The following is a 27,353-nucleotide window of genomic DNA, read 5'->3' as shown; positions in this document are numbered from 1 at the left end:
GTGAAGCATAAAAGGAGGTGGTCACTCAACCCCTCACACCTCGCCTGCCATTCAATATGATTGTGGCTGATCAGATCGATGTAGCCCTCAAATTCCTAACCTTTCAAGTGTGGAATTTAAATGTTATTCTGTGGCTACATCAGTTGCCCTGAATGCTCCAGTTTCTTCCCACAGCTAACAGATTTGTTGGTAGGTTAAATGATTATGATAAATTACTCTTCCACTTATGTGGTGGGGCATATCAGACAGTTGAGTTGTGGGGAAACATTGTGGGAACAGGATAGATTTCATGGACCAAGTAGTCTTCTATAGAAAAGAAAACATACACTTCTTGAGGAAATCAAGAACCAGCAATCAGAAATTCATTACTGTGCAAAACTCTTAAGCATCTATTATATAGCTAGGGTATAGACCTTTGCACAATACTGTGAGTGATGATAAACCTGATCCTGATATGGGTCTCTGTTGGGGACTGAGAGTGGGAAGGGGGCAGGGAGAGGGGAATCATGACTGGGAAAAGGGGAAGGGAAGACATGTTCTGTAATGATCAATAAACAAACTGTTTGGAATCAAATTACATTGCCTGGTGGCTAGGGCAGAGGTGTCTGCACCAATGTTACCGCTCCCTCACCCCAACCTTGGAACTCCTTTCTGCCACCTGTCCCACACCCTCCCACGGCACCTCCACATTCACCATTCCCAACATCCTTTCCTTTTGCAAACTTGATCTCTGCTCCCCGTTGACCAATACAGTACTGTACAAGATGGTCAGCTTTAGAGAACATGCCCGAGATTTACAAGGATGCTGCCTGGATTGGAGAGCATGTCTTATGAGGGGTAGGTTCAGCAAGCTTGGGTTTTTCTTTTTGGACGAAGAGTGGCAGGTGATTTGATAGAGGTGTTTAAGATGAGTGTGGATAGCCAATGTCTTTTCCCCCCCGAGTCAGACAGTTTGGTTAGCAGGGACAGGTTGGGCTGAAGGGCCTGTTTCTGTCAGTGTGGTACTCTCGGTAGATCCACACTGAGTCACACTGCAGTGCAATTACACCCACTGAGCCAAGCCAAAGCCTCTCCCCGTGTACACAGACCACTGACGTTCCCGCAGCCCCATCCAATACCACTGCTGGCAACCTCCCAGGACAGAGACAGTTTTAAAAGAACAATTTAATTAAAATGCTGGAACTTCTGACAACCAACAAATTTACAGAGAGGTGCTGACTGAAATTGATTCCGGTTAGCCGCTGCATCTTCAGCGCAGGGCTAAGCAAAGACAAGGTCAAGGGTCAGACCCAAATATGATGCCTTCCTAGATTTGTCCGCCGGTTATATCAGATATTCCATCTCATTGTCACTGGGAGCGCACGCCAGGAGATTCAACTCTGCCAGCCTGTAGCTTTACAGAGCTTGGCTCCAGAGGATTCAATACAGAAAGGTTTTCATTTTACTGCATACAATTGGTCCATTTATTCAATAACTAAAGCAGACCGGATGCCCTTTCTTGCTGAGTCTCTCTCCCTCCAATCTCCTCGAACGCTGTTGCATGACGTCTGTTGTCCGTGTGATTTCTGTCCGCTGTAACCTATCGAATCAAAAGCAGAGGTTTCACTGTAGACATCAATCAACGGGAATCTGCCTCCCAAATAATCCCACAATGGGAAGCGAACTGAGTGAAACAGAAGTCTTCCAACTCACCAGTTTCTGGGATCGCTGCCTTAATCTTCCCCATACAGAGTAAAAGGTCTATGGAATGGGACAGGAAAAAGAGAGGTCTGTTACTGAGTGAAAAAAAACAGAATGGGACTAAAAGGCCCTTGTCGTACCAGGGTCAATTACAATGAGAACAAACCATCTGATGTCACGAGCAAACTATTAACTTGCACCTGCGTTTTCCAAATGCAGGAAAGAGCAAAGCAAAACCCACTGCAACTACCACAAACAATTTGTACAAAGGCCTGCTCCACTGATAAAATTCATCTGAAAGCTCTTTGATGCTTGTTCCACTCCTTTCAAGTTTCATCCCTTTATGTATTTATCCAATTTCCTTTTAGAAGTCATTATTGGACCTTTATGTCATAACATCATGCGAATAGCTTTATGCAAACTTATTGTAATGAAGTTTTCTTTTGGTAGATGATTTTCCTCACAGCGACCAGAGTTCAAGTTCATTGCTAACAATGAAGGATTAAATCAGCAGCCAAATAATTCATGCAGACGTCTTGCTCATAAACACTGTAATAACACCGGAAGCCTACTTCCTGGAGGTGCACTAACCATAGATGCAATCGAACAATTTAATCCCAGCAGTGTTTGCCACTGGAGCAGTTAACTCCTTCACTGCTGGGACGTTACCTTAGCCTAGTGCTCTGTAATAACAATGTGTGGACAAGTCTGACCCTTGACTTCTTCCCCCTCTCGGGTGAAAGTGCCTGACCTTAGCTTAGGCACAATGCGAGCAATCACTAATCACCGTTCAATTCCCACTGCTGTCTGCAAGGAGTTTGTACATTCTCCCCGTGACAGCATGAGCTTCCTCCAGATGCTCGCGATTTCTCTCACGTTCCAAAGGCATACAGCCAGGGTTAGTGAATTGTCAGTATGCTATGTTTCACGGTGACACATGCAGGCTGCCCCAGCATCCTCGGAATGTGTTGATAGTTGATGCAAACCCCACATTTCACTGTATGTTTTGATGTAATGATAAATACATCTAATCTATCATGTGTGAGTGTATCCAACTAGATCAGGGCAGTTCGCAGCCACTATTCCACTGTACACCCAGTCCTTAACCACTATCCTGATAAGATCAGATACACCAGCAAAGACCACCTAGTCCAAAAATCAAAAACCAATAATGATTATTCCACCAAACACCACACTAAGCACTCCTAATCATTAAGGGACTGAATAAGCCATGATTCTCATTTAGATGGAGGGAGGGGGTTAAAAGACAGAAGCTGGTGATGGTCATTTGACCCTTCACCTGCTTTCAGTCCATCCATCACTAAGAGGACCCTCACCATCCAGGGCGTGACCTCTTCTCGCTACCACCAGCAGGGAGGAAGCACAGTAGGGGACTCTCGGTTAACGGTAAGGCTCCATGGCATAAAAAAAGGATGGATGCCTCCCCAAGTCCCGCACTCAGCAACCTCAGAATAGCTTCCACTGCTCCACCAGCAGATTTCTGAATTGTCGGTCAACACTGCTTCATTATTCCATTTGCTTATTTCTGTAATTTATACTAATTTTCTGTCTTTGCACTGTGCTGCTGCCACAAAACAACAAAGTTCACAACATACAAGTCAGTGATAATAAAGCTGATTCTGATTTCCATTCTTCACTTTAGACTGTAAGACATAGGAGTAGAAATGGACCATTCAGCCCATTGCATTTTCTATACCAATCCATCATGGCGGGCTTATTTTCCCACTCATCCCCATTCTACCTTCTCCCCATTACCTTTGACACCCTCGCTAAGTAAGAACCTATCAACCTTTAAATACAAGACACAGGAGCAGAATTAGACCATTTGGCCCATCAGGTCTACTCCAGCATCCCATTATGGCTGATTTATATTCCCTCTTAATCCCATTCTCCTGCCTCCTCCACATAACCTTTGACGTCCTGAAAAGAACCTATCAACTTCCACTTTAAACATAATCACCTGACCACCACAGTCATCTGCGGCAATGAATTTCAGAGATTCACTACCCTCCGGCTAAAGGATGTCCCAGTATTCTGAGGCTGTGTCCTTTAGTCCTACACTCCCTCACTATAGGAAATATCCTCTCCACATCCACTCTCTCTAGGCCTTTCAATATCTGATAGGTTTCAATGAGATCCCCCATTATTCTTCTAAACTCCAGCGAGTACAGGCCCAGAGCCATCAAACGCTCCTCAAATGTTAACCCTTTCGTTCCTAGAATCAATCTTGTGAATGACATCCTTTGGACCCTTTCCAATGCCAGCACATCATTGCTTTTATATTCTAGTCCTCTCCAAATGAATGCTAACATTGCATTTCCCTTCCTTACCACTGACTCAACCACAAGTTATCCTTTAGGAAATCCTGCACAAGGACTCCCAAGTCCCTTTGCACCTCTGACTTTGAACCACAAACTCATCAATTCCATCACCCAAATCATTGGCATATATTGTGAAGAGTCGGTCGCAACACAGACTCCTGTGGACCACCACTTAGGTACCAGCAGCCAACCAGGAAAGGCTCCTTTTCTTCCCACTTTTTGCCTGCCAGCCAGCTAATCTTCTATCCACACTAGCATCATTCCTGCAATACCATGGGCTCTTACCGTGTTAAGCAGCCTCACGTGCAGCACCTTGTCAACATCCACTGACTCACCTCTGTATATCCTGCCTGCTACTTCCTCAAAGAAATTTCAAAAGATTTGTCAGACAAGATATCCCTTTTGGGAAACCATGATTTCTTTTGTCCTAATTGATCACATGCCTCTAAGTACCCCAAAACCTCATCCTTAATAATGGACTCCAACATCTTCCCAACCACTGAGGTCAGGCTAATTTCCCTATCATCTCCCTTCATTATCTTCTCTAAAAGAGTGGAATGACATTTGCAATTCTCCAGTCCTCCAGAACCATTCCAGAATCAAGTGATTCATTAAAGATCACTAATAATGCCTCCAAAATCACCTCAGCTACCTGCTTCAAAACCCTGGGTGTAGTCCAGGTGACTGAAACTACCTTCAGACTGTTCAGCTCCCCAAGCACCTCCTCCTTAGTAACAGCTTCTAAACTCACTTCTGCCCCCAATTACAACATCTCCACCTCACTGACAATCAACACTGGTGCATCTCAGGGGTATGTGCTTAGCCCACTGCTCTACTCTCCCTATACTCATGACTGTGCGACTAAGCACAGCTCAAAAGCCATCTATAAAATTTGCTGACGATACAACTAGTGTTAGCAGAATTTCAGACAGTGACGTCAGCGCGTACAGGAGTGGGATATTTCAGCTAGTTGGGTGGTGTCATATCAACAGCCTTGCACTCAACGTCAGTAAGACCAAAGAACTGATTGTGGACTTCAGAAAGGGCAAGACAAGGGAACACACACCAGTCCTTACAGAGGGATCGGAAGTGGAAAGAGTGAGCAATTTCAAATTTCTGCATGTCAATATCTCTAAGCTGGACAACATATTGATCCAGCTGTAAAGAAGGTTCGACATTGGCTATATTTCATTAGGAGTTTGAGGAGATCTGGTGCGTCTCCAAAAACACTCAAATGTCTACAGATGTGCCATGCACAGCATTCTAGATGGCTGCATCAAGATCTGGTATGGGGAGGCTCTGCACCAGATCAAAGTAAGCTACAGAGAGTTGTAAATTTATTCATCTCCATCATGGGCACTAGCCTCCATAGTATCCAGGACATCTTCAAGGAGTGATGCCTCAAGAAGGTCCCCCATCACCCAGGCCTGCCTGGTTCTTCTTACACTCAACAATTCAGGAACAGCTTCTTCCCCTAGGCCATTCAATTTCTGAATGGACATTGAATCCATAAACACTACCTCTCTACATTTTTATCTCTACTTATTTAATATTTTTACATATACAGTTGGTGTAATTCATGTTTTTTCTCTCTATTATTATGTATTGCATTGTACTGCTGCCGCAAAGTCAATTAATTTCACAACATATGCCAGTGATATGAACCTGATTCTGAAATATATCAAAGACTTGGCCTCAACAGCCATCTGTGACATTGAATTCCACTGATTCACCTCTGGCTGCAGAAATTCCTCCTCACCTCTGTTCCAAAGGGAGGCCTTTATGTCCTAAGATTGTGCACTCTGGTCCTAGTCACCTCCACTATATGAAACATACTCTCTATGTCCAATCAGTTTTTGGTAGGTTTTAATGAGATCCTTCCTCATTATTCTAAACTTCAGCGAGTACAGGCCCCGAGCTATCAACCACACCTCATACATCAACCCTCTCATTCCTGGGACTACTCATAAATCTCCTCTGGATCCTGCAGAAGCTGCAGTCTTCTTTTGATCCTCCGCAGTAGCCCCTCCATACCAGACAGTGATGCAGCCTGTCAGAATGCTCTCCACGGTACAACTATAGAAGTTTTTGAGTGTATTTGTTGACATGCCAAATCTCTTCAAACTCCTAATAAAGTATAGCCACTGTCTTGCCTTCATTATAACTACATCGATATGTTGGGACCAGGTTAGATCCTCAGGGATCTAAGCCAGTACATCTTTTCTTACATTGATGACAAGGTAGTGTAGCGTGACACTATTACAGCTCAGGTCATTCCAGCTCAGAGTTCAATTCTGGTAATGTTCTGTATGGTGTCTCTGTATGCACGTCCTCCCCGTGGAATGTGTGGGTTTTCCCAGGGTGCTCCAGTTTCCTTCCACAGTCCAAAAATGTACCAGCTATGTTAATTAGGGCAAAATCAGGGTTGAGGGGTTGCTGGGATGGTGTGGCTTGAAGGGCCTGGAGGGCTGATTGTGGACTTCAGGAAGGGTAAGATGAAGGAACACATACCAATCCTCATAAAGGGATTAGAAGTGGAGAGAGTGAGCAGCTTCAAGTTCCTCGGTGTCAAGATCTCTGAGGATCTAACCTGGTCCCAACATATCGATGTAGTTATAATGAAGGCAAGACAGTGACTATACTTTATTAGGAGTTTGAAGAGATTTGGCATGTCAACAAATACACTCAAAAACTTCTATAGTTGTACCGTGGAGAGCATTCTGACAGGCTGCATCACTCTCTGGTATGGAGGGGTTACTGCGGAGGATCAAAAGAAGCTGCAGAAGACTGCAGAATCTAGTCAGTTCCATCTTGGGCACTAGCCTACAAAGTACTCAGGACATCTTTAGGGAGTGATGTCTCAGAAAGGCAGCATCCATTAATAAGGACCTCCAGCACCCAGGGCATGCCCTTTTCTGACTGTTACCATCAGGTAGGAGATACAGAAGACTGAAAACACACAATCAGCAATTCAGGAACAGCTTCTTCCCTTCTGCCATCCGATTTCTAAATGGACTTTGAAGCTTTGGACACTACCTCACTTTTTTATTAAATATACAGTATTTCTGTTCTTGCACATTTTAAAAAATCTATTCATTACACATAACTGATTTACTTGTTTATTTATTGTTTTATTTATTATTATTTCTCTCTCTCTCTGCTAGATTATGTATTGCATTGAACTGCTGCTGCTAAGTTAACAAATCTCACGTTACATGCCGGTGATAATAAATGCTGCATCTCTAAATACATAAATAAAGAAGGGGTCCAAAACAATTCACAATACTACAAATGTGGTCTCACCAGTGCTTTATAAACCATCAGCCTTATGTGTGTAGCACCACTGTCCTGCACTAAGTCTTGCAGAGCAAAAACTGAACTGGACTGAAGGCCTTTGTTGTGCTGGTATTCATTACAAGCTGAATACACTATCTGACGTCAGTGGGAAAAAATAAAAACTTTAGCATTTTTCCCAAGACAACTCACATCAATTAACAGCATACATCACAATTACAACAACCCACTTGTACAAAGCACAGCTCCATTAACAACATCTGAAAGGTTTCTGCCACTTGCTCCATTCCCTGCAATTTTTATCATGTCTTTGTCCTTTTTTTCCCCTTCCCAATCTCTACTGATTACTTTTGCTATGTTACATACTCTCTAAAACCCTACAGATTATGGTCTAGATACATGCTTCACCTTCGTGCCACCTTACCTTCAGGTGAAGGGGTATTGAGAGCCCCTGGAATCTGCGCTCCAGGCTGGACTGGCTTGTGCCCAGATTGTGGGCAGCAGTGATCTCATACTGTGAGCAGATTCCAGTGCGGGAGATGTGTGGCCCGTCACTGACATCGACAAAATCACCGCACCTGCAGCAACATAACAAGTGATTACGGTTTACAGTATTTTACAATAATTTTATGTACTACTGTCACAAAACAAATTTCACGACTTATGGAAGAGACAATAAACCAGGTGCTGATTTTTTTTTAAAGAGAGTTGCAGGAAGCAGGCTCTTCCAGTCCTACAAGCCCACACCCAATGACACCCATGTAACCAATTAACCTACTAACCGACACGTCTTTGGAATGTGGGAGGAAACCAGAGCATGTGGAGAAAGCCCAAACGGTCACTGGGACAACAAACACCTTATAGGCAGCAGCAGGAATTGAACCTGGGTCACTGGCGCTGCAATAGTGTTGTGCTAACCACTATGCTACCTTGCCATCCATTTACGGTGACCATAAATGTTACCGTCAAATCCATTTCACATTTATTAAAATTACCCAAATTTATGTATCCCCACTGCAGTGGAATGCAACTCCTGCCTGTAGGCCAGGTTTCTGAATATTAGTCTAACATCTAATCTGCACACGAACCTACAGCATAGGCTCTTCAACGTTTTGGAGGGCTGCTCCTGAAAACTTCTTGTGCTAGGGAACCCAATGACTGAAACGAGACATGTCACCCGGCAAACAGAGAGCATGTCTTATGAGGGTAGGCTGAGCAAACCGGCACTTTGCCCTTCGGAGGAAAGGAGGTGTACAAGATAAGAAACATTACAGACCAAGTAATCAGCCAGACTTTTTTCCCCAGGGGCCATAATTTTCAGCTGAATTGAATAAAATATGGGGAGGATGTTACAGGTTAATTTATTTTGTTTTTTTTTTAAATATATACACACATTGAGGAAAGCCTCACTTCCTTAACCATGGTATGTTTTTCACCTTGGGACATCCTTACCTATTAGTGGTTGCTATCTGGAGTTTATGGAGTATGAAACAATCACTGTGCTTAATGGACAGTGAGACAGATAACTAAATAAGCAAGGTAACTATTTATACACAGTGGTGGGTGTGTGGAATGCCCTGCCAGGTCAAGGAAGATACATTAAGGACATTTAAGAAACTCTTAGATGGGCAGATAGATGGTAGAAAAAAGAGCTACGTGAGAGGGAACGACTGGACTGATCTTGGAGTAAGTTAAAGAGTCGGCACAACACCGAAGGACCTATACTGTGCCGTAGTGTTCTACGTTTTTCACCCTTACAACAGTCAAGGTGCTCATTGATTGGGGTTGACCATGGATGTTGTGTGCCAGCTGTCTACGTGATATGCAAGTCAATACACAAGCCAGGGCAGTACCATATGGAAAGCAAGCTGTTGCCCATGCAGCTGACCTCCCCTCTCCACACAGCTGGTGAATCTAAAGGAAATGCAAAGATTGATACAGTTTGGCACCAGCTGGAGTAGGCAGTCAGCAATGAATTCAGCGTGGGACTTCCTTAGGGACTCCAGCTTCAGATTTTTCCTCAGGGTTTACTCTTGGAGCCTTCCCCATGAGTGGGTATAGTCATAAGACAGCAGAGATTTGAGACCAAGGCTTTCCTTCTTCTAGATGAACTGCCAACCTCGGCTGAACCCCATCTGCCCAAAGCGACTGGTTTTAAGGCACTAGTGAGGGCCTTTGCCCTTCTCCTGTCAGTAGAAAAGGAGGCTTAGTAGCTAAGCAACATGTGAAGGCCAGGAGTTGGACTTTGTTGTCAGAGGCTACTTAAGCCTCACACCATTGGGAGCATTTTATAGGTAGTGGGATTTTATCTCCACTAATCCCCTCCCCTAGCTATAACAATCTTAAAGAAACTACATCACACTACAACAGATGCAGCAGTAAACCCCACCAGAGAGAAGCAGTTCTCACCTGTACAGCTTTACCAGTTTCCTGGGGTGGTGGGAAGCCCGCTCCTCAATCATCTCCAGTTTGTGTCTGTGAAGAGAAGTAAAGAAGCAAAGCTTATTAAAGATTTAGTTTTATTTGTCTTATGAACACTGAAGCACGTAGTGAATTTTTTTTTATATCAACAATCAACACAGTCCGAGGATATGCTGGGGGTAGCCAGCAAATATCGCTGTGCTTCCAGCACCAACACAGAATACCCATAACTTAATAACCTACAGACACATACACCTTTCAAATGTGGGTGGAAACTGGAGCACCCAGAGGGACCCACACGGTCATGTGGAGAACGTACAAACTCCTTACAGACAGCGGCAGGAAATGAACCACAATCTTAAAGCTACGATTGTAAAGCATAATGCTAACCGCTCTGCTACCATGTCCCCCACTACACTGCACACTGCCTGTCAGAGCACCTGGCATGACTGCTTATAATCACAATCATGCACTTTCAAATCACACTACACCACACCCATACCGACATCTTCCAGTGCACATTCCTAGTCAGGCGCTGCATGGGACCATCACTGTCCTCACCAGAGGTGGACATACACACCAGTGCATTCCACACACCATTCTCAACAGTAGTAATCTCATAAGAATCATCAGGTTCTTGAACCAACCTGCACAACCTTCCTACCTCAGCAATGGACTACCTCTTGCACAACCTGTTCTCTGACAGTGTCCTTTTATTTGTAATGTTGTCTCATTTTTCCATGGTATTTTTGTTTCCCACTCTCTTCGTTGACTTGCATAATTTACATTTGGTGTGCCGTCTAAACCCACATACCTGTGATGCTGCTGCAAGGAAGTTTTTCACTGTACGTCAGTGTACTTGTGTACGTAACAATAAACTTAAATTGATGCAAAAGCTATTAAAGACAAAAATGCATTCATTAACGAACTCAGCTTCCTGATCAGTGGTCAACTTACTCCCTCGTGATAGCGCCTTAAGGCTGGAAAGTGCTGCCATTAGGAAGGAGGTACAGGAGCCTCAGAACTCAGGTCATTTATAAAAATCACAAAGAGAAGGGGTCCCAAACAGATCCCTGAGGCACACCACTGGTCATCAACCACCATGTAGAACATAATCCGTCTACAACCACTCTTTGCCTTCTGTGGGCAAGCCAGTTCTGGATCCACAAAGCAATGTCCCCTTGGATCCCATGCCTCCTTACTTTCATGGGGTACCTTGTCAAATGCCATGCTGAAATCCACATACACTGCATCTACTGCTCTACCTTCAATGTGTTTAGTCACATCCTCAAAAAATTCAATCAGGCTCGTAATGCACGACCTGCCTTTGACAAAGCCATACTGACTATTCCTAATCATATTATGACTCTCCAAATGTTCACAAATCCTGCTTCTCAGGATCTTCTCCATCAACTTTCCAACCACTGAAGTAAGACTCACTGGTCTACAAATTCCTAGGCGATCTCTACTCCCTTTCTTGAATAAGGGAACAACATCTGCAACCCTCCGATCCTCCGGAACCTCTCCCGTCCCCATTGATGATGCAAAAATCATTGCCAAAGGCTCTGAAATCTCCTCCCTCGCCTCCTGCAGTAGCCTGGGGTATATCTCGTCCAGTCCTGGCGACTTATCCAACTTAATGCTTTTCAAAAGCTCCAGCACATCCTCTTTCTTAATGTCTATATGCTCAAGCTTTTCAGTCCACTACAATCGGTAAGGTCCTATTCCATAGTGAACACTGAAGCAAAGTATTCATTAAGTACCTTCGCTAACTCCTCCAGTTCCATACACACTTTTCCACTGTCACACTTGATTGGTCCTATTCTCTCACGTCTTATCCTCTTGCTCTTCACATATTTGTAGAATGCCTTGAGGTTTTCTTTAATCCTGCCCGCCAAGGTCTTCTCATGGCCCCTTCTGGCTCTCCGAATTTCCTTCTTAAGCCCCTTCCTGCTCGCCTTATAATTTTCCAGATCTCTATCATTACCTAGTGTTTTGAACCTCATCCTGAGGTGCATCTCCCAAAGTGCATGAAGAAGGAACGTCAGCGGAACCACTTTGTTAGGAGTTTGAGGAGATTTGGGATGTCATCAAAGACATCCTAAATCTTCTACACTAGAGAACATCACTGCCTGATAAGGAGCTCCAATGCACGTGATAGGAAAAGAGTGCACAATGTTGTAAACTCAGCCTGCTCCATCACCGACACAACCCTCCCCATCAACAAGGACATCTTCAAAAGCAAATGCCTCCAGAAGACAGCATCCTTCCCTGAGGACACTCACCATCCAGGACACATTTCTCATTACTACCATCAGAGGTCAGGTACAGGCGGCTGAAGATCCACACCCAACTATTTAGGAGCACCTTCAGCTCCTCCACCATCAGATTTCCAAAAGGACCATGAAAACCACCTCAGTATTCCTCTGTTGCGCTAGATATTTATTTGTTTATTTATTCTTCATTTTATTTATTTTTATTAATTTTTTTCTTTTTTTTGTAATTTATAGTTATTACCTTCTGTATTGCACTGTACCACTGCTACAAAACAATAGAGTTCACAATGTTCGCCAGTGGTGATAAACCCAACTCTGATTCCTCTCACTTACTTGTTGTCCTCAAAGATCTCCCGGGCCACCTTGGGTGGCACCTCCAGCAGCTCAAAGGGCAGGTCTTTGTGGATAAGTCGGTAAGCCTCTTGAGTCAGGGACTGTAGGTTCTCCTGCAACACACAGACAGAAACACAGGCACTGAAAACGTTGTCTACATGCTTAAGTAAATCCACCCCCACTTCTAATCCTCCTGTCCGGGGACAGGTGGGCAGTGAGCTACCTCCCAAAAAAAATCATGCCTGAGGGAAATTCCTGGGGGCCACAGCACTGCTTCACAGACATTACTCAAACTACTCTCTGTTCTCTAATCCATCCATGGGAACCATTTCTCCCTGAAAAATAGGGATATCTCTAACGATCAGAGGAGTAAGCAGCTTTCCATAATCCCAAGAGATGCTGGAAATCCAGAGTAACACACGCACACAAAATACTGGAGAAACTCGGCAAGGCAGGCAGCCTCTCTGGAGAGGAATAAACAGGTAACATTTTGCACCAAGACCCCTCATCTTTGACAGACAGACAGACATACAACTTCCCCACTGGACTGACAGGTACTGACGGACCTGGGTGACTCGAGGGAATTACTACTGTATTAGCACTAGGGTGCTAGTGTTGGCACTGGGGCTAAAACATTGCCAGTAGGGTTAAAGTATTTGAACTGCAGCTATAGTGTCGGTGTTATGGTCTTGACACTGGATTTACTGTGTTCTAGAACACAGAGAAGAACAGCACAGTCGTGGCCCTTCGGCCCACTAACATCTACCTAACCCTTCCCACTCACTTTTCTATATCCATGTGCCTATCTAAAAGTCTCTTAAATGTTCCCAATGTATCTGTCTCTACCAATAACCCCGTAGTGAATTCTACATTCTGTTTTTCTTTGTACAACCTCAATGTACTGAAGTGGTGAGATGATCTGTAGACAAAACTAAGTATTCCACTATACCTTGGTCCATGTGGCAATAATAAGCAAATTGACCACTGAGAAAGGACTGATGTGCCAGATTACCCCACTAAACCTTCACACACACACACACAATGCAAGAGGCAGAGCCTGACAGGTGGTTTCAAAACTATATGCCCACTATTTGAAACAAAACTTTTTCTTTATTAATTTATTGATTGAGAGATGTAGTGCCGAACAGTCCCTTCCTGCCCAAGGGACCGAACCGCCCAGCAACTCATCTACCGCCAGGACTTAAGAACTTTTTAAAAGCTATTATTAATGCTTTTTGAGATAGTGATTTAGATGCATATCATATTTTTTTACTGAGTTAAGTATTGTATGTAATTAGTTTTGCTACAACAAGTGTATGGGACATTGGAAAAAAGTTGACTTTCCCCATGGGGATGAATAAAGTATCTATCTATCTATCTATTTAATCTAGCCTAATCACAGGACAACTTACAATGACCAATTAAACTACCAACCTGTACGTCTTTGGACTACAGGAGGACACTGGAGCACACAGAGGAAATCTACGCTGTCACGGGGAGAACATACCAAACTCCCTAAAGAGAGTGCCAGGATTGAACTCTGAACTTCGACATCCCAAGGTACAATAGTATCGTGTTAACCACAATGCTACCGTGGACAGTAAATACATAAAATGCCTGCCTTTGTATTAGTCATGCCTTTTTACCTGTGGAAATACCTTCAACGAAAGATTCCTTTCCTATAGCATATTAATTTTACTCCAGATCAGATTCAGATTTATTTATTACATGTACATCAAAACATACAGTGAAACACATTGTTTGCTTCAGCAACCAACACACCCAAGGGTGCAGTCCGCAAGTGTCACCACACATTCCGCACCGAGAGGTCCTGGATACCCTAGAGATCCACTCCCAGGATATAGTCAAGATTTTCACTTGATACAAATCGTGTTAGCAATAAGGAGGTGTGGAGCAAGCCATATCTCCACCCCCTCCTGCTACTGCTGTTCAGGAGACAAGGTTTCCCCATTCAATGTTGTACACCAGGAATGACAGCACCTCAAGCAAGACAAGGGTGACACCATGTGGTAAAAACTGTGAACTGCATCTGGGTTAATTTCACCTTTCTACTTTATTGATCCCGAGGGAAATTGGGTTTTGTTACTGCCACACCAACCAAGAATAGTGAAGAACTATAGCAATATAAAACCATAAATAATTAAATAATAATAAGTTAATCATGCCAAGTGGAAATAAGTCCAGGACCAGCCTATTGGCTCAGGGTGTCTGACACTCCGAGGGAGGAGATGTAAAGTTTGATGGCCACAGGTAGGAATGACTTCCTATGACACTCAGTGTTACATCTCGGTGGAATGAGTCTCTGGCTGAACGCACTCCTGTGCCTAACCAGTACATTATGGAGTGGATGGGAGTCATTGTCCAAGCATCCTCTTTTCAGACACCACCGTCAAAGAGTCCAGTTCCACCCCCACAACATCACTGGCCTTACGAATGAGTTTGTTGATTCTGTTGGTACAACAACTTCAATACAAGAGATTCTGCAGATGCTGGAAATCTTGAGCAACACAGACAAAATGCTGGAGAAACTCAGCAAGGGGAATAAACAGACTTTGGGCTAAAACCCTTCATCAGGACTGGAAAGGAAAGGGGCATGTGGTGGTGGGGGGAAGGGAAGGAGAACAAGCTGGCAGATGATAGGTTGTATCAGATGAGGGGTAATGTGTAAGAATAGTCCTTTGTCCTCTCCAATTACATTCCTTCTTCTCCAGTCCTTACATCTTCCAGCTATCTCTTCCCAGCTTCTTACTTCAACCCCTCTTCCACCTTTATTCACAAGAGGTTTCAGTGACTTCAAGTTGGTAGTGCAGACCGTATAAGTTGTGGATGGAATGCACCACCTTTCTAACAACACACTCACCAATCCCACCACATCTGTGGAAGATCCTGCTGATTCAGAACCCAGAAAACCAGAGTGGAAACAAGTCACCCTTGATCCAGAAGGACTGCCCAAGATGATGATACAGGAATGATGGTTCATATCACCAGCCAGCTAACTCAGTCATAGAGAACTACAGCACAGAGACAGGCCCTTCAGCCCATCTACTCAATGCTGAACTGTTATTCTGCCTAGTCCCATTCAGTCGCACCTATACCATTGCCCTCCCCTCCGTGTATTTACCCAAACTTCCCTTATATGTTGCAAGTGGTTAGCTCAATCGCTTTACAGTGCTAACAATCACTGATGATTCCTGCTGCTGTCTATAAGGAGCTGCACAATCTCCCCGCGACCATGTGAGCTTCCTTCCGGGTTTCAGAGGTGCACAATTAGGGCTAGTGAGTTGTGGGCATGCTATGCTGGCGTCAGAATCGTGGCCACACTTGTGGGCTGTTCCCAGCACATCACACAAAAAAAAATGATGCAAACGATTCATGTCACTGAATGTTTTGATGTACATGTGAAAAATAAAACTAATCTCCTCCTTCCGAGTGAAGAAGTTCCTCCTCCGGTTCCCCTTAAATATTTCACCTTTCACCCTTAACTCATGACATCAAGTTCTAGTCTCACCCAGCCTCAGTGGAAAAACCCTGCTTGCATTTACCCTAGCTGAACCCCCCAATTTTGTATACTGGGATCAAAGTATCCAATCAGCTCCAAAAAGGCCTAATGCTTCAGTGTCTCCTTTATAAATATTTCCTAATTCTGTTTCTATAAGGAGACATTTCACAACTAGGCCAGTTATGGGCTACATTATCCAGAAATACACACAACGTGAGGAATCTGTAAACTTCCCTCACCGATGACAACTTATTTCTAACCGAACATATCTGCAACGTACTGCCAGCAGGGGAGTGGAATCAGACACAGTCTGTCTTTGCAAGGCATTTAGACAGACACTTAACTAAGGGGATAACTCACTGAGGGTTAGTGAGTTCTTCCAGCAGAGCACATAGTATTTAGACTTGTGCTCATTTAGGGTGGTGAGCTGGAGATAGCAAAGGAGGTGTAAGGTGCTCCTTGCCTCCGCTAGCCTGCATGTGTAGCATCTGCTTAGTCCCTTAATCAGGGTCATGTGAAACCATGGGAGCAGCTGGTGTATATCACAAGCCCTGGTTATGTGACCACTGACACCAGACAATCTATGAAGAGTATTGATAACGCTGGGGTTACCCATCTTGTAAAGATACTGCCCAGAAGGCGGCATTGGCAAATACCTTCTGCAGAAAAATTTGCCAAGAACGATCATGGTCATGGGACCATGATCACCCATGTTAAACAACACAGCACATAATAATGATGATGAGGATGAGGATGAATTCACATTTTAAAGATGTACCAGTTGGTTGGTTAATTGGTCATTGTAAATTGTCTTGTGATTGGGCTAAAATTAAACAGGTGGGTTTCTGAGTGGCATGACTGATTGCGCCAAAAGGGCCTGTTCCATGTGTTATCTCTAAATAAAATAAAAATTTGAGTCTTTAAAACGGAGGCATCACTCTGACAGAGTTCTATCTTTCAGTAGAACAGTGTATGCTAAATGAGATAATGTCCTGTTGTTTTACAACAGCCCATCTCGCCATCATGAGCAACACCATGGTATGTCAGCTGCTGTCTAATCCTACAGCATAAACTACCGTGTGGCTTTGAACATTTATCATGGTGGTGAGAGGGCAAAAGGAATGGGGTGAGATCAGCAAGTAACGCTTGGGACGTCCAAGTGAGAGACTTTAACAGAAAGTAGTACACTCACCTGTGAGGGTGTCCAATCATCCAACCGGCTATCCAGTATCACGTCGTAGCAGAAAGCTCCAGCAATCACTGCAAGAGGAGAGTCACGCAGTCACACAGCAGTACAGCACAGAATCAGCCTCACCAGCCACCCTTTTTACCCGTCGACACTAATACCTTGTTCTCTTCTAACCTACAGTTGAATATACAGTACATAGAACTGTATAGGCCCTTTAGCCTAGATATTGTGCTGACTCTGTAAGCTACTCCAAAGTCAATTTAACCCCTCTGTTGTACATAACCCCATTTTCATCCATCCATCCATGTGCCTAAGGGTCTGTTAAACATCTGTCTCTGCCACCAAGTCCCACTCTATGTAAAAACCCTACCTTTTTACCTGTCTATTTAAGGATCTGTCTAACTGTCTCTTAAGCATAGTGGTTGTACCCAGTTCCACAAACCTCAGATAGCAACCAGTCTCTGGGTACGAGTTTCCCAAGGTTTTAAAAACATCCCTAGGGTGAGGATGGGATGCTTGCTTCAACACACAGACCATTCCTGAATAGTCCCCTTGGACGATAAAATCAATTCTTGATCTCCCTTATCAACCTTGTCGTAGTCCTTGCACTTTGTCGATGCCTCACAAAGGCAGCGTCATCATTAAGGACCCCTGCTGTAGCATAGCGGTTAGCGAGGTGCTATTACAGCTTGAGGCATCAAGAGTTTGGAGTTCAATTCCAATGGCATCTGTAAGGAGTCTGTACGTTCTCCACGTGGAATGCATGGGTTGCCCTGGGTGCTCCAGTTTCCACTCTCAGTACAATGACATTCCGGGGTAGGTTAACTAGTCATTATCAATTGTCCTGTGATTAGGCTAGGGTTGAATCTGAAGTTGGTGGGCAGCGCAGCTCGAACAGATTATCATGCACTGTATCTCTAAACAAACAAACAAAAAACAGATCTGGATTGTTCTCTCTGGAGCACTAGAGGCTGAGATAGAAGATAGAGATAGGGCAGATAGAGTTCTCTTCTAAGGATGGAAATGTCAAATATTAGAGAACATTGATTCAAGGTGAGAGGAGTGGTTAAAGGAGATTTACTTATACAGAGTGTTTGGGTGCCTGAAGCGCACTGCCAGACCAAGTGTTGGAAACAGATGCAATAGAGGCATTTAAGGTGCATCTGGAAAGACAAATCAATATACAGGGAATGGAGGGATATGGATCACGTTGAAAAGATCTGGTGACATATGAACAGACAGACAAAGAGTTACACACCCCTTGCAGGCAGGTGGGATAAGTTACATTGCTATAATGGTCGGCACAGACACGACGTGCTTAAGAGACTGAGATCACTTGTTTCATATGACACTAGCTGTACCTGCCAGAGTGCAACTAGTGGTCATGTAGAACGTAGTTCCCACAGCTGACCTCCCTCTGCAGGGACCCAAGGACTCCGAGACTCGGTGCAGTCCTCTCACAACCATCCCAGCTCAAACAGACAAGATATCAGATCAGATCTCTGTGGGAGAATGAGGGGAGATTTGATAGAGGGACACAAAATTATGAGGGTGTAGATAAGGTAAATGCAAGCAAGTTTTTAAATCACTGAGATTAGCAGAGGCTAGAACAAGAGGTCGTAAATTAAGGGTGAAAGGTGAAATACTTAAGGAGAAAATGAGGGGGAACACCTCTTCGCTCAGAGGTGGTGAGAGTGTGGAACGAGCTGCCAGTGGAAGTGGTGGATGCAGGTTCAATTGCAACATTTAAGAGAAGTTTGGATAGGTATATGGAGGGCTATGGTCCAGGTGTGGGTGGATGGGACTGGGCAGAATAACAGTTCACCGTGGACTAGATGGGCCGAAGGGCCTGTTTCTGTACTGTAGTGCTTTTACGTTCTATAAGGGATCTTCCAACTCCAGACTGTGAAGTGTCCTATTGCTGAGCTGCTATTCAGTCCAAGGGACTTCTGCTTCCTCACCAGCTTCCCTCGACCTCGATCATTTCATCCTATCAGCACTTCCGTCCCTTTCCCTCTTCCCATGGACACATTTCACCTCAATAACCACTCCCCCACTCCACTTCCTTCAACTGATAAGAAAAGAAAGTTTAAGAGTTAAGTAGGGCAGCATGGTAGTGTAGCGATTAGCAACCCAGGTTCAATTCTGGCTCTATAAGGAGTTTATGACCTCCAAGTGCTCTGGTTTCCTGCCACATTCCAAAGACATACGGGATAGTAGTGTATATGGTGGCGGGGTGGAGATACGTCTCTACCAAAAGAGGTGTCAGGCGCTCCTTCCCTCCACTAGCCTGCAGGTCACCCTTGGGCAAGGTGTAGCACCTGCTTAGCCCTGAATCAGGGTCACGAGAAGCCTTGGGAGGAGGTGGTGGATGGTCATATGAGCATCTGGTACATAACTCAAGTCCTGGTTATGCGATCACTGATGCCAGGCAGACAGTCTCTAAAGAGCATTGATAATGGCTGGAGTCACCAGTCTTAGAAACATAGAAACCCTATAGCGCAATGCAGACCCTTCGGCTCACAATGCTGTGCTGAACATGTACTTACTTTAGAAATTACCTAGGGTTATCCATAGAGACTGTCCAGAAGGCAAGGGGAAGCCATTTACGTTGAAAAATTTGCCACAAACAATCATGGTCATGGAAAGACCATGATCACCTACAACACATGACCCAGCACATAATGAACAATCAAACACACGTAACTGCGCTGTACGGGCTCACTGGGCTGGGAGAGGCTGTTACTCTGAATAAATACCTAAATAACATAAAACCGACCTGGTATTTCCGGTGCTCGGATCAGTTCAACAGCGTATTCGTCTTTAAAAGCTGTTTCAAGGACGTAACCCATCATCATGGCACACGACCGCCAATAAGCCTGTTAGATAAAAACACAGTGTACAATGAATGAAAGATTAAACCTTCCCAATACAGGGCTGAGGGAGTGGGGCAGGAATTCTTTTCAAACCATTCACCTTCCCCCTGCAAGAAAGTGAAAGAATAGGCTCTTGTTAAGTATAAGATGGGCTGGAGAGTAAGAGAACAAGGGTGACTTTGTTGAAGTTTATAAAATTATGAGGGACATAGATAAGGTCACTCTAATGAAAAGCTTTCGGTTGAGAGGGGAAAAGGTTTAAAGGGACACATGGAGCAAGTTTTCCACAATGCTCGTTATGTGCTGAGACGATGTGCCGAGTATGATGTGGGAGATCATGGTCTTTCCTTGACCATGGCTGTTTTTGGGAAATTTTTCTACAGAAGTCGTTTACCATTGCCTTCTTCTAGGTAGCATCTTTACAAGACTGATAACTCCAGCCATTATCAATCCCTTCAGAGACTGCCTGGCGTCAGTGGTCGCATAACTAGGACGTGTGTTATGCACCAGCTGCACATACCTACACCTCCACCTGCACCCATGGCTTAAGTGACACTGATCAGTGGAGCTAAGCAGGTGTACACCTTGGCCAAGGGTGACCTGCAGGCTAGTGGCGGGAAAAAGCGCCTTACACCTTCTTTGGTAGAGACGTATCTCCACCCTGCCACCCATTTTCCACAATGAGGATGGAGGTATATTCACTGAACTGCCAGAGAAAGTGATACAGGCAAGTATATTGGTTGATAGGGGAACTACTAGAGTTTAGAAGAATGAAGGGGGATCTCATTGGAACCTATCGAATATTGAAAGGCCTTGATAAAGTGCACAAGGACAGGATGTTTCCAATAGTGGGGGGAGTTTAGAACCAGAGTTTAGAACCACATCCTCAGAATATGAGGAAGTCCCTTTAGAATTGAGATGAGGAGACAGCAGTGAATCTGTGGCATTCAATACCAAAGCTGGCTGTGGAGACCACATCACTCGGTTGAGGTCAATGGATTCTTGATTAGTAAGGGAAAAGGCAGGAGAATGGATTGAGAGTAGTAATAGATCAGCCATGATTGAAAGGTGGAACAGATTTGGTGAGCCAAATGGCCTAATTCTGCTCCTATGTCTGATGGTACAATTAATGTTTAAATAGCAATTGTAGTGATATATGGCTAGGAACGGTTTGGAGGGATACACAGGCACATGGGACTGAGTCAGCATGGACAAGTTGGGCTGAAGGGCCTGGGTCCATGCTCTATGACTCTATACAACTCTCTCCAATCTGTAGCTTGTCAGATCCAGATCATAACCACTTCCAAATTGTGGCTCTCCAAGGGGTAGTCAAAACTGCCCAATGCATCGTCAGCTCCAGCCTACCTGCCCAAGGACATGTACAGTATACAGAAAGGCCTGCAGTATCATGAAGGATACCACCCACCCTGCTCATGTACTATTTGTCCCAATCCCATCAGGGAGCAGGCTACAAGACCACCAGACAGAGAAAGTTACTTTCCCCAAGCAGCAAGGCTGTTCAAACGCCTCCACTCACTAACCCATCCCTCCACACCACATCCCCACCCCAACCTCCATGACTTTATCATTTCCTGTCAGTTCTTTTTATGTACAGACACTCCTGCGCCTAGTGTTACTCTATGTACACACAATCTATGCATATGAGCTATCTTATATACTTATACATGTCGTTTTTTATTATTGTGTTCATCTTATTGTGGTTGGTTTATTTGTGCTGCATCGGATCCAGAGTAACAATTATTTCATTCTCCTTTACACTTGTGTACTTAAACAATCTTGAACCTTGGTGATCAGTCATTATAGTGGCATGGGCTTTAACAGAAAAAGCAGCTCTACCTTGGTTCTGGAAGCTACCAAGAGACCTGTTTCCCCTCTTTATATGCAGGTCTCCTGAGCTAACAATGGATGTGCCTGGTGTGTAGAGAGTGCAGCAAAGCTTCACCTAACTGACTCCTGGTTTGGCAGCTATGTCAAGCCCAGGGAGAACAAGTAGGCTAGACCTATATCCTCCAGAGATTAGAAGAATGACAGGCGACGGCATGAAAAAATACAACATTTTCAGAAATACAGAGAGGATGCTTCCCCCAGCAGCAGTACTGTAGTAACACAGTGGATGGCTTTACATACTAATATAGTAACATAGAACTTTACAGCGGCAGATGTAAGAGCATCATTACTCAGAATCATAGACACATACAGCATGGAAAGACACTAGCGTAGTAGCCAGCGTGATGCTTTACAGCGCTTAAGATCAGGGTTCAATTCTCACTGCTGCCTGTAATGAATTTGTACTTTTTCCCCCATGATCACTTGGGTCCCCCTGGTGCTCCAGTTTTCACCCACAGTTTAAAAAAAAGATATGGGTTAGGGTTAGTACATTATGGGCATGCTATGTTGGCACTGTGACCTTGCAGGCTGCCCCCAGCACATCCTCAGTCTCCGTTGGTCACTGACACAAAACAATGCATTTCATGTGATAAATAAACCCAATCAATCAATCAGCTATGGAGCATTGATCGGGGGGGAATCAAAGATTCAAGAGGTAGGCTGAACTTGGAATAAGTGTCTTTTCACAGAAGGTGGTAAATCTAGTTGGCTGCAGGGATTCAAATCATGGATTACCTTCAAAAGAGGTCAATAAATTTCCAGATATTAGAGGAATCATTACATAGTGCTTAGGTGCCATGATCTTATGGAAGGCATCATCAATCACCCCACATCACCCAGGACATGTCCTCGCTCATTGCTATAATCAAGGAGACACACACTCAATATTTTAGCAACAGCTTTTCACCCTCTGCTATCAGATGTCTAAATGGTCCATGAAAACTACCTCACTATTCCTCTTTCACACTATTTTGTTTTGTAACTTGGTGATTTTTATGTCTTGCACTATATTGCTGCCACAAAGCAATGCATTTCACAAATGTGAGTGACAATACACCTGATTCTGAATGGCAGAGTAGATTCAAGGAACTGAATGCTCGTTTCCTGCCCCTATTTCTTATTCTCCTAGTTCAATCCCTAATCCCTTCACCCAAAGTCCCAACAGAACTTACACACAAATGCCTATGGAGCTCAAACATGTCATCTAGCATCTATGGAGGGAAGTGGACATGTCTTCTATACTGGACAAGCTGAAGGGTCTCAACCTGAAACCTTGACTGCCTGATCTGCTGTGCATTTGCGTGTTGTCTCAGTGTAACTGTCTTGGGTTCCCAGACTGAGGAGAGAAGTTGCCACCCCATCATTCGACACATAACATCTCTCTCCCTCAGCTCCCGAGTGGAATAGCAAGCCGGCCTTTACCTGGTTAACAGCTTCAGGGTTCTCATCAGTAAAGGTGAGGAACTGGATGTCACAGGATTTTTCCAGGGGTTTGTACATGTCCCAGACCTCTCCATCAACAAGTGCAAGTATTGACCTCTTGACGCACCAATTGCTGATATCTGTGGACGGGGAAATAGAACAGGTGATGCAATCAGATCAAGACGAGGCATTTTCACAAAACCGTCAAGGAGCTGAAGCCAGACACATAGTCCTGAGAAGCTTCACCAGAGAGTCACCAGACAAAATACTGAGCCACATGTTAGCTAAGCTGCTTATAACTAAACCAGGGGTTCTCAACATTTGTTACACCATGGACCCCTACCATTAACCAAGGAATCTGTGGACCCCAGGTGGAGAACCCCTGAACTAAACAAAGACAATATGGTGTACCCCCATGTCACAGATGAATTACATTCCTAAAAAATCCCACCACATCAGTTTTCCATACTATGAACCCTTTCTTTCACCAATGAGTTCCATGTTGTATGTTGAGATATATTCCTACAGGAGGTTTGTCCTTCAACAGTGATATCCCCACAAGTGTTTAGTCTATAGGCAAAGGAATTTTCACTGTATTGAAGGTATAAGGATAAAGGCAGTAGATTTAATTACCCAGAAATATACCTTGTTTTGGAACAGTATCATTATAGAAAAGACTGCCCTGTCCATTGCCAAAATAAATCCTGTTAAGTGGCCTCCCATTGTGAACTTGCAGCCTGTGTTGTACTTAGTAAGATAGTTCAGTTCCCCGTGTATGTTGTGAATTTTTACCACAAATTCATACAAGCAAGTTTTCATTCCATGACTTACCCTTTTTTGATAGTGAGTTGTGAATTGAACAAAGACGAATTTCCAGTATCTGAACCACTGCACAGCAAGTGAAGAGGTCCCGGACTTCAATCCCTGGACCCAAGTGATTCCATTCAAACCTCCTGGCATATTTACTGTTTACAGACATCTTTAGCCTTCGTATCTTACCTGACTTCCAACCAACCCTACAATTCCAACCCTCTCCACAAGCCTACCAAGTCGAAATGTTTTCTCACAGAAGTTGGTGAATCTCTAGAGCGCCACACCCAAGGAAGTTACAGGAGCCTCATCTTCGGAAGCATTTTAAAAGGAGGCAGGTTTTTTTTTTGAAATATCAGAGAATTGAGGGCTATATGGAACTAGCAAACGAGGGCAGAGAGAGAACGTCCAGGATGGGAAAAGACCTTGACCATGCTGGCAGCTTTCACAAGGCAGAGACCATGGAGAGGAAGCTGGTTTCCACGATGGGCAGAATCTCAGTCATTTATTTTCAAATTCCTTGCGCATTTACTCGTGAGTTACTTACGCATGGCACAGTTGTAGGGGGTTGACAGGCCCTTGTTCATGATGAACACTGCTCCTGGTTCAGGCTTCCCCACGTGTTTAACTTCGATCTTCTCGATCCGTGGTACCAGAGTTTGCTGCCTGGCCTTCTCCTGATCGAACAGCTTGCTGCGTTTCTGAAGCAGCTCCGCGTTCGACAGGCGGGAGGCTGCCGATGTTGAGAGAAGACCTGGAAGGAAATGATCCAAAATTACTGCTATGGTCACAGGGAGACATAACACAGAAACAAACCAAGCCAACACCAAGTTGCCATTCACACTAGTCTCACATTATTCTACCCTTCTCTCCCTCCAGATTCCACCGTTCACCCTAGTAGAGGCCAATTAAACCAACAGACTGAGGGGAAACTCACAGTCACAGGAAAAACATACAAAATCTACTGCATTGTCAATCTTGTTGCCGATTGGACTCTGAACACTCATACTCGTTCCTCATTCACACTTTATTTACTTGTGCACAAGGAGAATCCATGGGCCCTGTCACCAAATTGTTCTGAAGTCTGAGCAAAAAAAAATGTCATTTTTATACAGAATTGACTACTGGATTCAGAAATTGACCAATTGGTAACTTTGATTATATTAAAATTCTTCACTTGCATATCAATCACCAATCAAACTACAGTAATACAAATTAATGATGAATAGAATCTATACATTAGAGGCCAATGTATAGATTGGTAAAGTAATTGACTAATAGTAAGTGTCATCCCAGCTAGTGCGCTGAAAATGGGTTCAAAGGGAGTGTTATGTTCTTTGTGGGAAATGTAGGAACTCTGGAAGACTTCCACTCTCCCTGTTCACTACATCCGCATGAAATACATTGAGCTGCAGCTCCTAAGAGACCGTGTTTAGGAACTGGAGCCACAGCTGGATGACCTTCAGCGCATACGGGAAAATGAGAAGGTGATAGACAGGAGCCACAGGGTGGTATCAGTGGACACGATGATCACTTTGCTTGTCTCTGAGCTGATCCGAGGCTGTGGCCTGCAACTAATGGGCTCCAGAATCGCTGCAGTGATGAACTTCGTGGCTGGGCATTCACTTTTGTAAATGCCAGTTCTAAATGTCATGTGCTTACTTTTATTGTTTGCACAATTTGTTTGTTTTTCTGCATTCTGGGTGTTAGACGGCCTTTTTTATTGAGGGCTTCTTTTGGGTTTCTTTGCTTTGCGGCTGCCTTTAAGGAGACAAATCTCAAAGTTGTATAAAGTATCTTGAACTTTTTACGGGGTGATGGCGTGTAAAATCTGTAAAAGGTGAACTTCCGTAACTCAGACAGCTGTAAGGGGCTATCGTACTAAGTAAAGATCGAGGACAAACTGAGTAAGGGATACAAGAGCAGAAAGAAAGACTGAGGATCCATTGCTGTCTGTCAACACGCTGCACAGGAAATATTATTTCTATTTTTAAGCTAAATCACAAGCTATTCAACACAGAATGAATGATCGTGCCCTGGAGTTTACAGTTTACTGAAAACAGTATCACAGGTAGACAGGGCAGTGAAGATTTTGGACACACTAGCCTTCAGAGGTCAGGACACTTAGTGTTAAAGTTGGGAAATTACGTTGTAGTTGTGAGGCTACCACGTTCAGTTTTGGTCACCCTGTTATTAAACTGGAAGTGGTTGTGGCAGGTACACCAACAACATATATTGGGCAGATACGTGAATGGAAAAGGTTCAGGGACAAGAGTCAAAAGCAGGCAAGTGAATGTCAGGTTAGATGGTCGGCATGGACGAGCTGGGCCGAAGGACCTGTTTCCGCGCCGTGACGGAGAGGAAACACCAGGGAACCGGAGTGTAGGAACATTTGCCGCCGGAACCGCAAGTCGGATACTCACGACCGCATCGAGCCCAAATGCGCCGTACACCGCGGACTCCCATGGCGATGCAAGGAGACGCAGAGAATGCAGCGGCGACTCGTGCTCTCCCGTTTCGCGGGAAACTAGTCCGGACCAAACGAAGCCGCTGACCAAGCGCGGAAAGTCCGCGACCCCGACCGTTACTCCCCCTCCGCTCCGCCTCGCCTCGCCGACCTGCTCGCCTGCGTCTGACGTCACGTGGGAGATTGCGCCGCTTAGCGTCAGAGGACGTGCTGCGTAAGGGGTGGAGGAGCGGAGCTGCCCCGGCTGCTCCCTCTGCCGGCTATCCCTGGCACTGTCTGTGCCCGTGGGTAGGGAGGCACAGCAAGATCCCACACTTCTTCGCCAACTTTCATAATTCCGGAGATACTGCGATGGCGCCAATCCCCCCGCGGCCCCATCAAGAAATAAACTTTATGTTCGAGGTGTATGATTTTTTTTTCTTACATCGGAACTGGGATGAGACGGGTTTCAAGATTCAAGTGAGGAGATGGGAGAATCAATGTGGTTTATTATCACTGACAGTATTTGAAGTGAATATTTACATGTTTTGCGGCAGTAATACAGTGTAATACATAAAAGTTACTAAAAGTTACAATAATATGCAAAAAGAGAGCAAAATAGTGATGCAGAGTTCATGGGGATCAAGAACTTTTAAGAAATCTGATGGCAGAGGGGAATAAGCTGTTCCTAAAACATTGAGTATGCGCTCAGCTTTCTGTACCTCCTTCTGCATGGTGGCAGTGAGAAGAGACCATGTCCTGGATGGTGGGGGTCCTTAATGATCAGTGGCACCTTCCTGATGAACCAACTCTTGAAGATGTCCTCGATACTGGGG

At 44.4% G+C, this 27,353-nt stretch overlaps 1 protein-coding gene across 1 annotated transcript; it reads right to left on the bottom strand.

The window, feature by feature from the left end:
- Positions 1–1,149: 1,149 nt before the first annotated feature.
- On the bottom strand, positions 1,150–26,768 carry mrpl39 (mitochondrial ribosomal protein L39). The gene is made up of 10 exons (XM_073044850.1): positions 26,495–26,768; positions 24,619–24,825; positions 23,262–23,401; positions 19,835–19,934; positions 17,059–17,126; positions 12,347–12,459; positions 9,726–9,791; positions 7,741–7,894; positions 1,693–1,740; positions 1,150–1,579 (listed from the first exon to the last, which is right to left on the bottom strand). The coding sequence occupies exons 1-10, from the start codon at positions 26,535–26,537 to the stop codon at positions 1,475–1,477; spliced, it is 1,044 nt and encodes a 347-aa protein (XP_072900951.1). The 5' UTR covers positions 26,538–26,768; the 3' UTR covers positions 1,150–1,474.
- Positions 26,769–27,353: the final 585 nt, after the last annotated feature.

This window comes from Hemitrygon akajei, chromosome 5, assembly GCF_048418815.1.
Source record: "Hemitrygon akajei chromosome 5, sHemAka1.3, whole genome shotgun sequence".
Lineage (NCBI taxonomy): Eukaryota > Metazoa > Chordata > Chondrichthyes > Myliobatiformes > Dasyatidae > Hemitrygon > Hemitrygon akajei.
The sequence above is the reverse complement of the archived record's forward strand: the minus strand, read 5'-3'. Positions and strand labels throughout refer to the sequence as shown.

Coding starts and splice junctions, on each gene's coding strand:
- mrpl39 (XM_073044850.1), bottom strand. CDS start 26,537: ATGGGAGTCCGCGGTGTACGGCGCATTTGGGCTCGATGCGGTC. Junction 19,935..23,261: donor ACCCTGAAGCTGTTAACCAG/GTAAAGGCCGGC, acceptor TTTATCTAACAG/GCTTATTGGCGGTCGTGTGC. Junction 1,580..1,692: donor GGCAGCGATCCCAGAAACTG/GTGAGTTGGAAG, acceptor TTGATTCGATAG/GTTACAGCGGACAGAAATCA.